This window comes from Sander lucioperca, chromosome 9 (genome assembly GCF_008315115.2).
Source record: "Sander lucioperca isolate FBNREF2018 chromosome 9, SLUC_FBN_1.2, whole genome shotgun sequence".
Classification (NCBI taxonomy): Eukaryota; Metazoa; Chordata; class Actinopteri; order Perciformes; family Percidae; genus Sander; species Sander lucioperca.
This window is the reverse complement of record NC_050181.1, coordinates 22,654,336-22,669,923: the sequence shown is the minus strand read 5'-3', so window position 1 is coordinate 22,669,923 and position 15,588 is coordinate 22,654,336. Positions and strand designations below refer to the sequence as shown.

The following is a 15,588-nucleotide window of genomic DNA, read 5'->3' as shown; positions in this document are numbered from 1 at the left end:
GTTACCATATTTTTAGATCTGTAACAAGCATTAATGGCTATTGGGTGATCAGGTTCTCCTCCACCATGTACCTGCTTTTTTCTTTTTAGCTCTTTAGCTGATGTGGGACTACAACTGTAGACTTGATGGATTATTGTAATTTATAATAAACCTTTCTTAACGACTAACATTTTGACTCTATTATCATACATTGAATAAAATGATTACTAAATAAATATTTTTCAACACCTGGCAACCACAAATTTGCTCTTATGTATGTTAATAACTGATCACTGGCATGCTTTTCAACATTAATAAAGCCATAAGCTGCAACTTGCATAGAATTAATGAACTTCGTAAATGATACCTTAATGGAAAGTGGCACCAAAAAGGGTTTTACATAAATCTACCTGATGCCCTGTCTACTGGTCAATGATCGTCAACGTGGCGTCCAATTCACATGTTTGATTGACCAATAAACCAATGATGGGACCGGAGCACACACCTCACCTACAGCAGGTTAGCTATCACCTCCCTAAGCCACAGTGCTCTGCCAACCAGTAACACTTGCACACATTTCCTGAATATCCAGGGGAAATCTTGGGATCTTTAATCCAGTTTATCATTCAGGGCATATTCCTGTTAAATATACCTACAGTCTCAAAGGTTAAGAGAAAATAAAGATATATTGTTATTATTTAATAACCATGACCAACAGTCCTAAATGGTATGAAATGAAATCTCTAGCTTTTTAAGTGTCCCTCTGTGAGTATTTTGCTTTGATAGATTTTCTAAATTACACTAGAAAGAGAGCTGTTGCATCCTTTCAAGACAAACCAATATTCATTGGACCGTTTTATCCATTTAACTGAACATAAAGGCCAGAGAATTAAACTTAATACATTAAAATAAATACTCTGTCTTATCTCATATAGCCTGTATTCCATATGTGGAATGCAATCATGTGCATGTGAGTTACAAAAGTCTTATGGGCATTTCTTCTTCAACTACATTTTAAAAAACTTTGCAACACATGGATTGAAGCATACCCAGTAAAGCACTGTGGTTGTACTGGGCTATTCCCATTGGACACTAGAAGACAATAGTAGATGTAAAGGTGTACATCTATGAGGCAGTATGTGCCCGGAAAACAAGAAGGAGCACTATATAGCACCCAGCTCATTCACAGTTGAATTCCAAACATACTTTGAACCGGGAGTAAATCTGAGCATTTGAGGCTCTGTTGTGTGTTGTAACAAAATGTGGAAGTGTATATTTAAAGAATAAGCCAACCCCTTTTTTACGACTCCTCTTAGTCCAAGCCTTTCAGCCAGTTCACTGCAGAGCTTTCTGTGCTCTGTGTTGTGATGAATAGGGACCACAGTGTCTGGAACTGGCCACCACTAGCCTGCCAATCAATTTGTTTAACTCCCCAGGCGAGGGCAGTGATTGGTGGACCCTGCACACACACTCCCTTCCTGCCAACAAAGCAGCCCATATGCCCTCCCAGCAGGAGCCGGCCCTGATATGGGGGCCCATGCATTTAGAGACCCAGTTATAGGAATTTGGAGCTAATAGGATGAAAGGACTACCATCAGTGAATTGAAACACAGAGCAAATCAAGTGGAATGCACATTCAGGGTGTCACTCATCATCCAGCCTATACCTCCACACTCCACACTCCCCACGGTCACACTGCACCGCTGACAGGGACTAAACACTTTGAGGTTCATTTCATTTCAGTGTTATAACTTGAATTAAACATGCCTAATGAGAAGATCATTGTTGTTTGTTGGTTAAAGCAGTTTTTGTTAGTGAGGTATCAATGCATGGCCTACAACATTAGAGTTTTGAAGGATTTAAAAGTGATTTTGTGTTCGGTGTTTATTTTATGATTAATTACTGTTGGATTGTGTGGTGGGCATTTGTGATTGAAACAATCAGTTTATACAATCACATTTCTGAAGAACACTGAAGCCTAAATACATATAAATAGGGTGAAATATTATTAAATACATATAAATATATAAACATAAAAAACAATGATGCACTGTATGCATACCACAAACAAAATCATATTGGGGAGAAAGACATGGGTATTAACGCAGAGAGGTTCTAACAAAAGGCACCATTACATTGCATGATGGGAAGTGTAGTTTCACACATTATGTATAAGGACTAAAAGTCACAATACCTTTGCTGCATCAATTTTGACAATCTTTTTTAACCTGTCTCTTGCGAGTCATCTAACTTTATGGAAAGGCAATATATTACTGCTTTTTCCTGTTAACAGACTTTCCTAGTTTTTCCCTCCTTTTCATTGCCCACCTCTCCTGCTTTGCCTTTGCTTGTCCATGCACCTATGTGTTTTCCTTTTCATTTTGTCTGTCATGTAACCTTGTCTACGTACCTTTTGACTGTTTGTAACCAAAACTGTAAAGCGTCTTTGAGTGTTTAAAAAAGCGCTATAAAAAATAAATATAGTATTATTATTATTTTTAAATCCCTGGCATAATTTCAAATTATGAGTACCTTGAATACTTCCAGCAAATTAATAACAAAATATTTTTTTAATTGGGTTTCATCAACCTTTAATCTTCTAGAAATCAATTTATATAGTAAATTGTTTCCCCAATTATGCTGATAATTGTTGATGAGATGTCATAACATAATCACTGGCTAGATAATGTTCAGGCAACATTTGTTTTTTAAGTGAATGATACATGATGCTACATTTGCATTTTGTAAGGGATGGATGGATGGATGGATGGATGGATGGATGATGGATGATGGATGGATGGATGGATGGATGGATGATGGATGGATGGATGGATGGATAGATGGATGGATGGATTGGATCGGATGGATGGATGGATGGATGGATGGATGGATGGACGGATGGATGGATTGGATCAGATGGATGGATGGATGGATGGATGGATGATGGATGGATGGATGGATGGATGGATGGATGGATGGATGGATGGATGGATGGATGGATGGATGGATGGATGGATGGATGGATGGATGGATGGATGATGGATGGATGGATGGATGGATGGATGGATGGATGGATGGATGGATGGATGGATGGATGGATGATGGATGGATGGATGGATGGTCTGACTGCCCATGTGACAGTGTTCCGAGATCTCAGCTATACTTGATGAGTGCAATATTATCATAACTGACACCACAACTACTATAATAAGTATATTAATATAAATTAATTATCCTTTCAATATTGATAGAGAACTGTCATTTAATGCAGTGCTATACATTGTGTATATATATAACCCTAACCACTATGAGGGTTTCTAATTATACTTTTAATTGGGTTTTGGAAGCTGTCTGGTAATAGTTTTTGGATTAGTAAAATCAAGCCAATTACACTCTAACCTCCCAAACATATTGAAACCAATGGATCTGAGGGGATTTGCGGAGCAGATTTATCTTCCATCCATCGCTTTTACATCTGTGGGCCATTTGATGCCTGTAGCTCTCCCATTAATCACAAAGCTGATTGTTTTCACCCAACAAAACTATTTGGAAATAGTTGTTAATCTCCCTCCCCGGTGGAGTCTGTTTTGGTCAGACATAATCTGCCAGAGTCTGATTGAGCTGCATAATCCCTGGATGAGGAAATGTACGGCCCCGGGCCCCGGCCCCTCCAGCTTCTATTGGATATCTCCGTTGCTGGCTGGAGATGTGACCCCACCCCCATCTCTTCTGGCGTAGCTTCTCTACTGTATGAGTCTGCCCTGGGGGCTAAACAATATGCTCCTATTTTTTTTAATTAATCAAAACCTAAATCTGTGTCTCTGAGAGCAGATCTGCACTGCCTGACTGATGGTGTTGATCTGAGATGCTGAGGGCTTTTCCCTGTTCATTGTTTACCCTTTTGTCCTTCCTTTCCTCCTTCATGTCCCCTTCACTTTCTTCCTCTTCCTTCCCTCCTAACCCCCCACTCCCGTCTTTCCCTCTTTCTCTGTCCTTTCTTCCTTCTTCTGCGGCCAAGTGTCCCATGAGGAACTGATTCGGGGTCAGTGTTTTTTGTCCCGTGATCTCTCATAGCAGTGAGCAGGCAAATTGCATAACTGAGCCCATATAGGCGTCTGGAGCTTCACTGTGACACTGCAGCCGTTGGAGATGCAGTGATGTGGAAGTGACTGACAGCTGGGGCGGTCGAGGAATGAATGGAGGATCAATGACACATATTAACAGACAACTCTGAGCAGTGTGTGTGTGTGTGTGTGTGTGTGTGTGTGTACTCCAACTTAATTCAGACTGGAAAGTTTGGGTTTTTTTCCGGCCACATGCACTTGAGCAAAAGTCACTTACATAATTGTAATTAAAGAGTTAATCTTAATAATAAAATAAATGTTCATTGTGTATGTTTGTTAGGTGACATGATTTACTGCTGTGTTTACCAACATTAGTGACATAAACCAACTCTTAACTGCATCAGAAAACATTATCAACTAAGATTGAGTTGTTGTCTAGTAGGGCTGCAATAATGATTATCGTTATAGTGTTACTTAGTAATTCATTGTTGATTTTTTATACATCAATTAATCTGTCCATTGTTTAATCTATAAAATGTAAACAAAAAAACAAAAATAAAATAACAACATGGTCCAATCAGTCCTAAACCCTAACATATTACACATTTACAAATTATAAATCAAGTCATATTAGAGAAGTTGGAACCAGCAACTGTTTGCCGTTTTTGCTCGATAAATAAGTGTTTACTGTAATTGATTATCAAAAATTGTTGCCAATTAATTTTCAGTCAACCTGTCAATCGATGTGGGACTGACAGCCGGTCCTGGGTTTTAGATTCTGTCAGTGGGGATAAGTGTGGGGGATCTCACATTTTAATCATGAGTTGTACTTTTACACTAATCATATGTGGCCCTATTTTTTTCTGTTCACTCTATGAACACTCTTAAAAATAAAGAAGAAATATCCTCTGACAATGACTTAGTTAGACATACATGGGGATTCTGCGTCAGTCTCCGTTTTTTTTGGCAAATCACTGTGCATTTCCTGCACTTTGAGCCCCCTCTGCTGGCAATATTAGAGTTGACCATCATTCCCCTTATTGTTGACCCTCCATATAATGGTTCTCTAATAACCTGCCCAGTGATCAGGATAGGTCATTCCAAAATCTCAAGGTAAAAATGCATTGTTGTGTTTTGCCATTTTGTTTTTTCTTGATTTTTCTTTTTTTGTATAGTCTCTTTAATTTAAAAAATTAGGTTGCAGAATCAGAAAGAAACTATTTCACTTTAAGCATTTAGCAAGTTGCACTTAACTGTGCAATTTGTCAAGCTAAACATTTAAGCAGTCTTGTATAAAGTACTTAAAAGCAATACTGGAGTAAAAGTAGAAGTATCTTACCAGAAAATAACTTTGGCAGAAGTTAAAGTCACTTTTTAGAATATTATTTGAGTACAAGTCTTAAAGTATCTGATGTTTACGGTACTCAAGTATCAAAAGTAATTTTCTAATATTAAATGTACTTAAGTATTAGAAGTAAAAGTAAAAGTAAAAAAACTTTTGATTATGGCCAAAGGTGTGTAACGTTATCTTCATCACCACTGTCGTCGGGGTGGTCATCGTCTGTTACCATGGCGGCAGAGCCTGCAGCAGGTGCTTCCATGACACTATCAGTCATTATGCTTCCTGCTCTTCTTTAGTTTTGGCCTATGTTTTTTTTTTTTTTTTTTTGCTTGGCAACAAACACGTCACCAACTGGAATGGATCGTGCATTAACGTGCAATCTAGGAGCAATGATTCGCCAAACCTTTTTTTCCAGTGTAACAAATTTCTTCTGATTTTATTTTGTAGTAACGAGTAACTAAGATGCTCAGAGGAAATGTAGTGGAGTAAAAGTATATATTTTATTCAGGAAATGTAGTGGACTAAAAGTAAAAGTTTCTGGAGATATAAATAATGAAGAAAAGTACAGATACGTGAAAATTATACTTAAGTACAGTAACGAAGTATTTATACTTCGTTACATTACAACACTGCATTTAAGCTAGGACCGAAAGCACAGTCTAGTCTTCACAGCAAAATGTCTCTTTCTAAACTTAGCAGTAAGGTTGACCTGAGCACTGATAGTAACAAGAGAGTTTAATGAGACTTCTTTCTGTTTTACCTGTAAGATGGCAGCAGGAACACAAGTGCAAGCAGCATTACTCTACTAAACTTGAAGGGATGTGTAGAAGATGTGAAAGGAGAGGGAAATGTTGTGTGTGGTATATTTAGTTGCAGCACTGCGTTGTTGATGTGTGGAGAAGGAACTTCGTTGACACTGCTCTCGATTATAAAAAGGTTTATTACAATCAGAGATTCAGCATCAATTTTACAAACTCCTGCAGAGAGCTTGGAGAACGACCAACCCGAATTCTTCCAAAAAGTCGTTCTGCCTTTTCTTTGTGTGAACACAGTATATATATATCTATACATTGTATTAACATAGGACGTGATATATGTAAGTATATCATTGGACCAGAGGACTGACCAATAGATGCCTTTTATCTGGCATATCTCCAAAAAAGGTCTCTTCTGTCTTGGGGGGACCTCTGCTCATGTTAACAGTTTCCAGATGTTCTCAGTATATGTGGGGTAAAGTTCATGCATCTCCTTATACCAACTCTTAAGTCAAAGTTTATAGAAAGTTATAGAATGTTCATATACTACAGTGTATAGTTAAAATGATTTGAAATAGAAAAAACATGTTTATTTTGTTAGTTCAAGTGCCCAGCTAAAAGAACAACTGGGCTAGTGGCCCACAGGTAATTTAGGTTTAGGTAGTCCCTATATCATTTATATGACTATATGATAGAATACGTGCATCATTAGCATTAGGCATTATATGCTACTTAGTTGCCGTCACAATTGAAGGTTAGGAGGCTGAATTTAAAGCAGGTTAATAGTGATTATATATAAAATCTTAATACACTAAAGCCAAACAATTAAAGGATGAAATACAATTCCATTAGTCACTGCGGAGGCACTACAGCCAAACAAAATGGAAAGTAATTAATGGAAAACTATCAGGATTCAACACCAATAAAAGCCCACTTAGATGCTGGAAAGTGTTTGTTTTAGCTTCTCTGTGCATGTGTCTGTGTTGTTGGTTTTTGCAGGGAATATGGCTGTGTTGTTTTTATTGTAAGTAGTCAGGGTACAGATATGTTCAGACCACACTGGCAGAGAACAATAGACCATCTGTGATCATGAACAATAGTAATGTCAAATGAAGGGGGGAAAGAGAGAGAGTCAGGCAGGGGTGAAGGGCATGAGGGGGAGAGGGAAGGGGAGTGAGGAGAGTCCGGGAGAGGGAGAGACAGTGGCATGATCAACAGAGAGAATAGATAGACAGGTAGGGAGAAAGAGAGAGAGAGACAGACAGACAGACAGGAAAAGACTGTCTGTTCGTCCTCATGGCTTCATTGTTCATGAGGTTTTTTTTTCAGTGTCAGCTCCCCTCTGTAGAAGCCTTTTAGTACATTAGTGTTTTTGTTAGCTGTTGTATGTCTCCCTCTAGTGTATATTAGGGACTACTGCATACTGAGACACTGACATTACTACAATACTTAATAATAAGTCTGTGTGTGTGTGTGTGTGTGTGTGTGTGTGTGTGTGTGTGTGTGTGTGTGTGTGTGTGTGTGTGTGTGAAGCTTACATCACCAATTTTACACAATCCAACACTTCTACAGGGCAATTGTATGGTATTTAACATGATATACATACATGTTTATAGATGGGCTAATATTGAAATGAATTACAAAAAAACATGGGGCCTAAATAAAATTGAAGTTATTATAAAATGTTTTTAACACCTCTACTATATGTTTGTCACAATATTCTAGAAAAATGCTAGATTTAATTATTTAAATCAAACCAAACGAAAATTACTGATAAGATAATCATGAAAAAGGGTGAGACAGACAGATGTATTTTAGACCAAATGGTGTGCCATATTGTCAGAATTTTGACCCTGAGCTGCAGGCTTTATGCAAATATGTGACGGTAATTAAATTAATCAGTGCAAAGGGATTTACTTTCGTTCTGACATTCTGGGGATTTTAAGGCTGACATATGGTTGGTTTGTTTATCAGGACTGCTGGAACACACAATGGTGAGAATCAGGAAAAAAAGAAAGCTATCAAATTTACCAGTGTATGATAGGCTAATGTAGCCTATGTGTCTGTATTCAGTCTGTTGGTAAAATAAATGTAGCATGTCTTCAATCTTTTTTTGTTGTTGTTATAAATCACAATGAACTGGTAGATAAATGATGCAATTAGTTTAACAGGGATGCAGCAGAAGAGCAGCCCGAGACCTGCGTCAAGCACAGCAGAGAGCTACAACTGGAAACAGTTAGGATTTTCCTTTAACGTAAAAGCAACATTTTAATGAGTGGACAGAACAGTGATGTCCCATGCTAAAATGACAAAGAAATTTTACATATTGGTGCATGGTATTTTGTCTGTCACTTATTTTGTTAAATGCGCTGACAAGTAAATGGTAGACCCAGAGCCATAGAGATGTCTTTCTCTATCACTCTGGGTAGACCATAACGCCGTCATACGGCCTGGTCTTATTTTGAAAGGTGAGACAGGAAGTCCTGTTTATCTTCCAGTTTGGCGCTGTAATCGCAGCTGGTTTGACTGTCTGAGCTGTCAGAGCTAACGTGTTTTCACTCTACGCTCCGCTTGGTTACTATCTCTAGTTAACAGAGACAAAGCTGAGAGTTGAAGGACGGTCCCGTTATCTGCTGGTAGATTTACGGGCACTGCACGAGTCCCCTCGGTAACGGAGGCGACAGTCGGAGGATGAGAGCGCGAGCACTGCAGTAATGATGCGTTTTATTCTGGACTGCCTGAGGACACCGAGAGCGAGAAACCCGAAGGATGAAGGGTAAAATGACCGTTAACGCTCTTCCACAAATAATGACAAAAGTAGGCTATTTTCTAGCTACATTTGCACGAGTAGCAGGGTATCATAATTTTAAGGCGGTATTAAACTTTTAACAAACACAGATGTAAATGTAAACGGGGGCTACCTTTTAAATTGAGAACAGATTCAGGATTAAAGTAAAATAGTGCAGGCTACAGCAACTCAGGGCCTGTCCGAGGTATGTGGGGGGGTTTTAACAGACGAGCTTAATGAACCTAACATGCATTGGTATGGGATGTGGGTGCCAAATATTACGTTCACTAATCCTACCTACAGTGGCGTAGTAACTAGGTACACGGAGTGGTGTAGTCTAATGTATTGTAGTGGGTATACTGTGTATATCGGCCAGAATCTGCCTTTTGGCGGGGGGGAGGGTCTGGGTGTCCTCCCCCAGGGAAGCTTGGAGCATCAACGACTTAATTTCCTGTATTCTGATACACTTTTATGCACCAATTTATAGTGGAAATACCTTTATTTAGCCTATTTGAAGAAGAAAAGCACAGATGACAATTCAAAATATATAAAAAAAAATATAATGGAAAGTATGTTGTTGTGGGTCATTGGGCATTTTAAGTGGGTATATGGAAATCCTGGAGCTTTCTTAGTGGGTATACTGTGTATACCTGCGTATCACATAGACTACACCACTGAGTACACATATTCAAGTAATTAAATAAGTAACAATTTTGAGGTGCTTTTTCTTTACTTGATCCTATTCCCATTTTATGCTACTCCGCAACATTTCAGAGAGAACTCATTTGAAATGACCTTCGCTTAATGTTGCTGACACATACATGTATTTGTAATACCAAGCAAATAATATACTATAAAATATAGCCCGGCCAACAGCTTATACTGATATCAATATTTGAGAGTTGAAATAATCTTATAACAATATATCAGCCAATAGTAATTCCTTGAAACATAAACACATAATGAAAAATGACACCAAAGGAATACCAAGAGTGTTAAAAAAGTGACGCCAAGAGGTGCTGACCAAGCGTCAGTAATTGACAAGTTGAAAGTGAGAATGTGTTGGCATTTCTGTAACATTACTGCATTTCTTCTTATTTATCAGCTAGTGTGACTCACTGGATGTAGACTGTGGGTATAACCCTGCCATTGGCCGTGTACTTCACACGCTGTTCTCTGCTTCCGCAATCTTCGCTATCTATTTGAGAAGGGTCTAACTCATAGACTGTATAAAGGTCTAACTGCAGTATTGCAGGTTACATGACACGCCCACTTTACAACAAAAAATGTCTGCTTGACTACGCAACGTGCCCGCTGAGATAACTTTGTGGATTTAACATACTTATTTAAACCAGGCCCCTAGGAATTGTGCTGGGCTTTGACGCTGATTGGACAGCGCCAAATGGTGGAATTGCAACTGCTGTTTCCATCATGTGATGCCATGGGGCCTAAAAATACTTTTTGCCATAGACTTTCATGGCAAAAGAGACATCTGTAAATCAGTGGATTAATCTTTTTGAGCGTCACAACCCCTGCAATGGCTTGAATGTAACGGCCGTTTATTAAAATAAGTAAAGGTTACGCACTAAAGCGTTAAACCCAAACCATGATCTTTTCCTAAACCTAACCACATAGTTTAGGCACGTATACCCAACTAAGTAGTTGTGGTGCCCGGTTTTTAGGATGTGTCCTGTAGTAGGCGTGTCCTGTAGTACTGTGCACGCGTAGATAGACACACTTGATCTAATTTGCAAGGGCACCGTCGGTGCATCCTGGGCTTAGCGCCGCCCAAGACGATTGTGATTGGTTTAAAGCTATGGTTTCCAAACTTTTTTCACGTAAAGGACCCCTAAGCTGACATAAATTAGACCACAGACCCCCATTTGATAAGATTTCGTCCCAGGGTCCCCCATCTGGTAGGATTTTTGCATTTATCTTTTTTAATTACAGAAAGTGTATGAAACCCATGACCAATATAGTTGACATTCTGGCATTGTGTTACTTATGGATGGAATTGTAGTGATCCACTAACCTCTGAGAAAAGTAGCTGCAAGACGGTCCAGAGCGCAGTGTTCAGTAAATGTGCCAGGACAATTGATTAAAAGGGACTAAAATGCTCCGCAGAGCTGCATTTGGCTGATAATTCTCTTTGGCTTTGAAAGTACAAGCAAGCACTTTCACATCACACAGTCATTGCACTCGAAGTTAGAGTTCAACTGAAATGGAATGAGTTAAATGAATTACAGATCTTTGTGAAAATAAAATGCCTATTTCAAATAGTCGTGCATATTTCAAATTAAATCATTTTATATTGATTGATGAAGTGATTGAGATCCATTTGTTTCTTTTAACAGATCAGAACAGTTGAATCGGCATACTTAACCACTGAAGCATCTATGTATGAATGAGTGAACACATAAAGAAGCCCTTGCTCCCTGTCAGTAACTGGGTTAACATCAGCACAGTTCTGCAGGCTTGTGTTACAGTCATGGACAGCAGCCCAAATCATAGTGACACCGTAGCTGCGCAATAGAAATTGCTCACACTGTCAAGCTCAGACTCAAATGAGGAAAAAAATGACATGCTCATGACTAATCACATGTTTAATTTGTGAGCTGTCTTTAAAACCCCAATGAGGTGTAATATAGTTCATTACAATTTATTTGCATACATTTTAGAGCTAAAAATGATGACTTGCTTAATCATTGAGTTATTCACTACAAAATATCTCCATGGATTCCTCGTTTGATTCATTTTTCAAGCTGGTTCCTGCTTCTCAAACGCAAGGTTTTGCAGACTTTTTGACTTGTCATAGGAGAAGCGTGGCTCTGTTCTATTCAAGTGTTCCAGTGAGTGTGACAGCGAGCATGCATTCCCAACACCAGCAGGGTTGTCCCTGGGTTTTTAGAGCACTTAGGGGGGAAATGACATTATAGGCTCATTTGCATATTAGTGACATCCTCATGCAATTATTTGCATAAAGCTTAGTGGTTGTCGGTTGCAGCGAGGGAGAGATCACTGAAGCAAAACATGGAGGAGCAGCTTGTCACTATAATGAGAATAGCTGGTCCACCTTAAAGCCAGTCCACCTTAAGTTAGTGAGCGTGTGCTGAAGTTGTCACTAGCTGCGTGGTTAACCCATAGACTGTATATAAGAATCGATCAACAGATCCCGTTGCTCTGGACGGAGACCAGTAAAGGATATTAGAAGCACTTTTCCGGTGATGGCTGAGCGTTACTGCGCAGCCTCCAACTGAGAGAGACGACGTAAATGTGACGTGAGCAACCTGTCTGAAAGTTGTAAGTCTTCTGGTAGCTGTGCCAAGAGAAATCTCAATCATTCCCAATCTTGCAGAGACGGAGAGCGTAGGTATATGTAAGGAGATAACATGGACACAGGCTAATTATTGCTAACTAAAATGCTAGTTAACATTAGTAATTAAACTTAAACAGCTAATGTAAGTCGAAACTGCCTGCGAGCTTCTCCTGTACTATACGGTAATTCCTCTACTATGTGACAGTAAGTCGCGTGGTTATGACACAATCGTTAGCCTATTTTTACAAAAACGTCTGCTACAGAGCCATAACGTGAGATACAAGGTAATGGAGCCTTTTATACATTGTCGTGTTTCTTTAGAAATAAACAATGGACAAATAAAGTCTTTACACGCTTCAGTTGTAAAGTTATTCGCTGTCAAAGTGACGTCAAAATGAATGGCAGTCAATGGAATGCTAACAGGAGATGATGGCTTGGTAGCATCAAAATGGCGCCATAGGAGCTACGTGTTCTGGGGATAGGCTTACCCCCTTGGGTTAACCCCCTTCACTTTAACCAGCAGGTAGCAAGCAAGACACGGGAAATTGGCTTGGCTCGTGAGGAGTTGTAGCATTACTTACAGACAGATAAACAGTACACACTCTGCTCTGAAAAAGTGTTGGATATAGTCAAAAATGGCTGCTAACAAAAAAACAGACTTGCGTTGTATTGGGTGTCTGTGGCATGTTCACACATTTGTCGGCGCTCACGGTACTTCACACGGTCAAAATTTGTATGGCTTATAACACGCAGGCCCTTACAACTAGGCAGATGTGAAAAGTATGATTTGTGTTTAACACGCCAGCTTTCATTTTTGTTGTCTTACCTATTCTGCTCTACAGCGTCGTTGAGTGTCTAAAGAAGCGCTTAAATGTATTCCTATTATTATAATTTTACATGTTTTACACAATTTGATTAGATTAGATTACAGTATTCAGTGATGAATAGTAATTGTGGTAAAGTCATAAACCTTATAATAAATTGGTGACAGGTGTTGATGATTGAAGCAGGAAAATAGAAGTTTTACAGTTAATCATCTGGCCACATATTTAAAATACATTTGTGAATGATTATTGATTGATTGGTAAGGTATGCCTGTGCAGACAGCTGCTCTGCGCTCTCTAAGATTTTTATGAATGGCTCTGTGTGTGTGTGTGTGTGTGTGTGTGTGTGTGTGTGTGTGTGTGTGTGTGTGTGTGTGTGTGTGTGTGTGTGTGTGTGTGTGTGTGTGCGTGTGTGCGTGTGTGCGTGTTGCGTTCGTGCATGCGTGTAAGTGATGCATACTGCAGTGGCCAGTGATGGTGATGGAGGGGGAGGAGGAAATAGAGGAGAAGGTGAGAGATGTGTGAGGACTAGAGAAGCAGCATGACGAGGGTAGGAGGGAAAAAGAAAGGAGGAGGAAAGACACTAAGGGAGGAGACTAGAGGAGAGGAAATAAATTCTCCTATGGATTGATAACCCTACTCTACTGCTTTAACTCTGACTCATCCCCCCTCTCCCTTCCCATTCTCACATTGGTGCATTCTGCCTGTATGCTTCCATCACCCCGGGCACACACACACACACACAGACACGTTTAGAGAGGCAGCTCCGCCTCCTCTGCAGTGTAGCGACAGCTAGTGAGGGCAGCAATGGAGGAGCGAGCAGTGCAGCAGGAAAAAATAGAGGGATCATGGGAAGGAGGGCATGATGCGGGGAAGGCAGACTGGAAGAATGAGTGCTCCCTCTCCTCCCTCCTTAAACACTCCTGTCTTCTCTGCTGGTCGTCTCCCAGGAACACCGACGTCGTGGAAACGGATGAGAGAGTCCTCGCCAAGGCAACCGAGATCAGAGTAAGAAGACCGCAGCACCTAGCGCTGGTGTGTGCATGTTTGTGTGTGTACTGTACGTCAGGTTTTCATACATCTGTGTGAGTGGGTTTTGTGTTGGTATCACATTTTTTTTGTTAATATAAATGATGTGGGCAGGACATAAATCAGACGTATGTTTGTGCGTAGGTATGTTGTTTCCAGTTTGAGACTCCTCCATCACTGCATTTCCCATGATGCTTTCATGTGATGTCGCGATGCTGTGAAACTTCCCACAGGCTGGACGAAGCTGTAGATACACATGGGCTGAGTGCTAGTCTGGGTTACCAACTGGGCAAAGCTCGGACCCTCAGGGGCCCTGAAGGCCCCAGCTTTACTTTCTGGTTTGTTGTTATTCGATACAATTTATTTCAATTTATTAACACGGCAATGCTCATTGTACCAGTGATCATTTCTAGGCAGCTTCTGCGTTTCTACCTTATTTTGAGCCACTGTCTTGTAGCCAGGTCCATATCAGGGGTGGGAATCGATTGGCACCTCACGATTTGATTACTATTCAGAGGCCAACGATTCGATTCCAAACCGATTATCGATGCATCTCGTTTCAACAATTTTTTTATGTACATTTCCATGCGTGATTTAAAAAAATATACGTTGAAATTTGAGTTTGCCAATCACTTCCTAGACAAAGCGGCTAGACAAAGCTTAGATTTTGACATATACAGTATTTGTCACCTTCTCTCACAGTAATCTTCCATGCCAGAGGCTCAGTCATGTTTAAAGGTGGATAATTGGCTTCTTAGAACATCAAACATGAGGTGGTCAGATGTAATGTGATAAAGTAGATGAACAGCCTATATGTGTTTTGCCTAATTATTTCATGTATGTCTTATTTGATCATGTATATAGACAAAATTTAATTTTTTTTCCTTTTGGCCATTTTTGTGTTTTTTTTTGTTTTTTTTCTGCACTCTTGCCTAAACTCTAAGTTGTTGTCCATTATCCCATCCTCCTTTTTTTTTTTTTTTAAATCGATTATTAACTTTTATTATTAAGAATCGCGATGCATCTAAGAATCGATTATTTTTCCCACCCCTAGTCCATATGAGGTACATATCTACATAATGCATATTCTTAAATATATTTTCTATTCTATATTCTATGAACTCCTAGCTGTTTTGCTTGGTTACCACCTTTATTTACAGGCGTATGGCATGGTCACAATATGTCTTGGCTTAACATGCCATGCATTGAATACGTTGACATGCACAGAATATTCCACTATTTTTCGGAATATGACAATATTCCGAATTTGAAACAGTTCTTGTAAACAGTATATTCAGTTTGGACATTCTGAATAAGGCCTTTTCCCAGTTATAGCATTTTCCGATTAAGACGTGAGAAATGCACCGGTATTATTCTGGTTTTTCTTGTCTGTTTACGGCTTACGGTCAGCCCTGTGCGTTGCTATGGTTGCTGTGCACAAACCAACCAGCCAACAGTGTTGGCACGGTCGAGCAAGTCTGCTACTTGTAG

General features: G+C 39.6%; 1 protein-coding gene across 5 annotated transcripts in view; it reads left to right on the top strand.

The window, feature by feature from the left end:
* The window catches only part of LOC116043935 (dentin sialophosphoprotein-like), a 35,426-nt gene that overhangs the window by 3,597 nt on the left and 16,241 nt on the right, over window positions 1-15,588 (top strand). The window contains exons 2-3 of one of the 5 annotated variants that reach the window (XM_031290971.2): window positions 8,831-8,916; window positions 14,019-14,103. In XM_031290971.2, the coding sequence (XP_031146831.1) occupies window positions 8,855-8,916; window positions 14,019-14,103 (147 nt within the window). In that variant the 5' untranslated portion in view covers window positions 8,831-8,854. Of the gene's footprint in view, window positions 1-8,621; window positions 8,917-13,658; window positions 14,104-15,588 lie in introns of those variants that run through there. The other 4 variants (XM_031290970.2, XM_031290972.2, XM_031290969.2 and 1 more) reach the window with 4 other exon arrangements.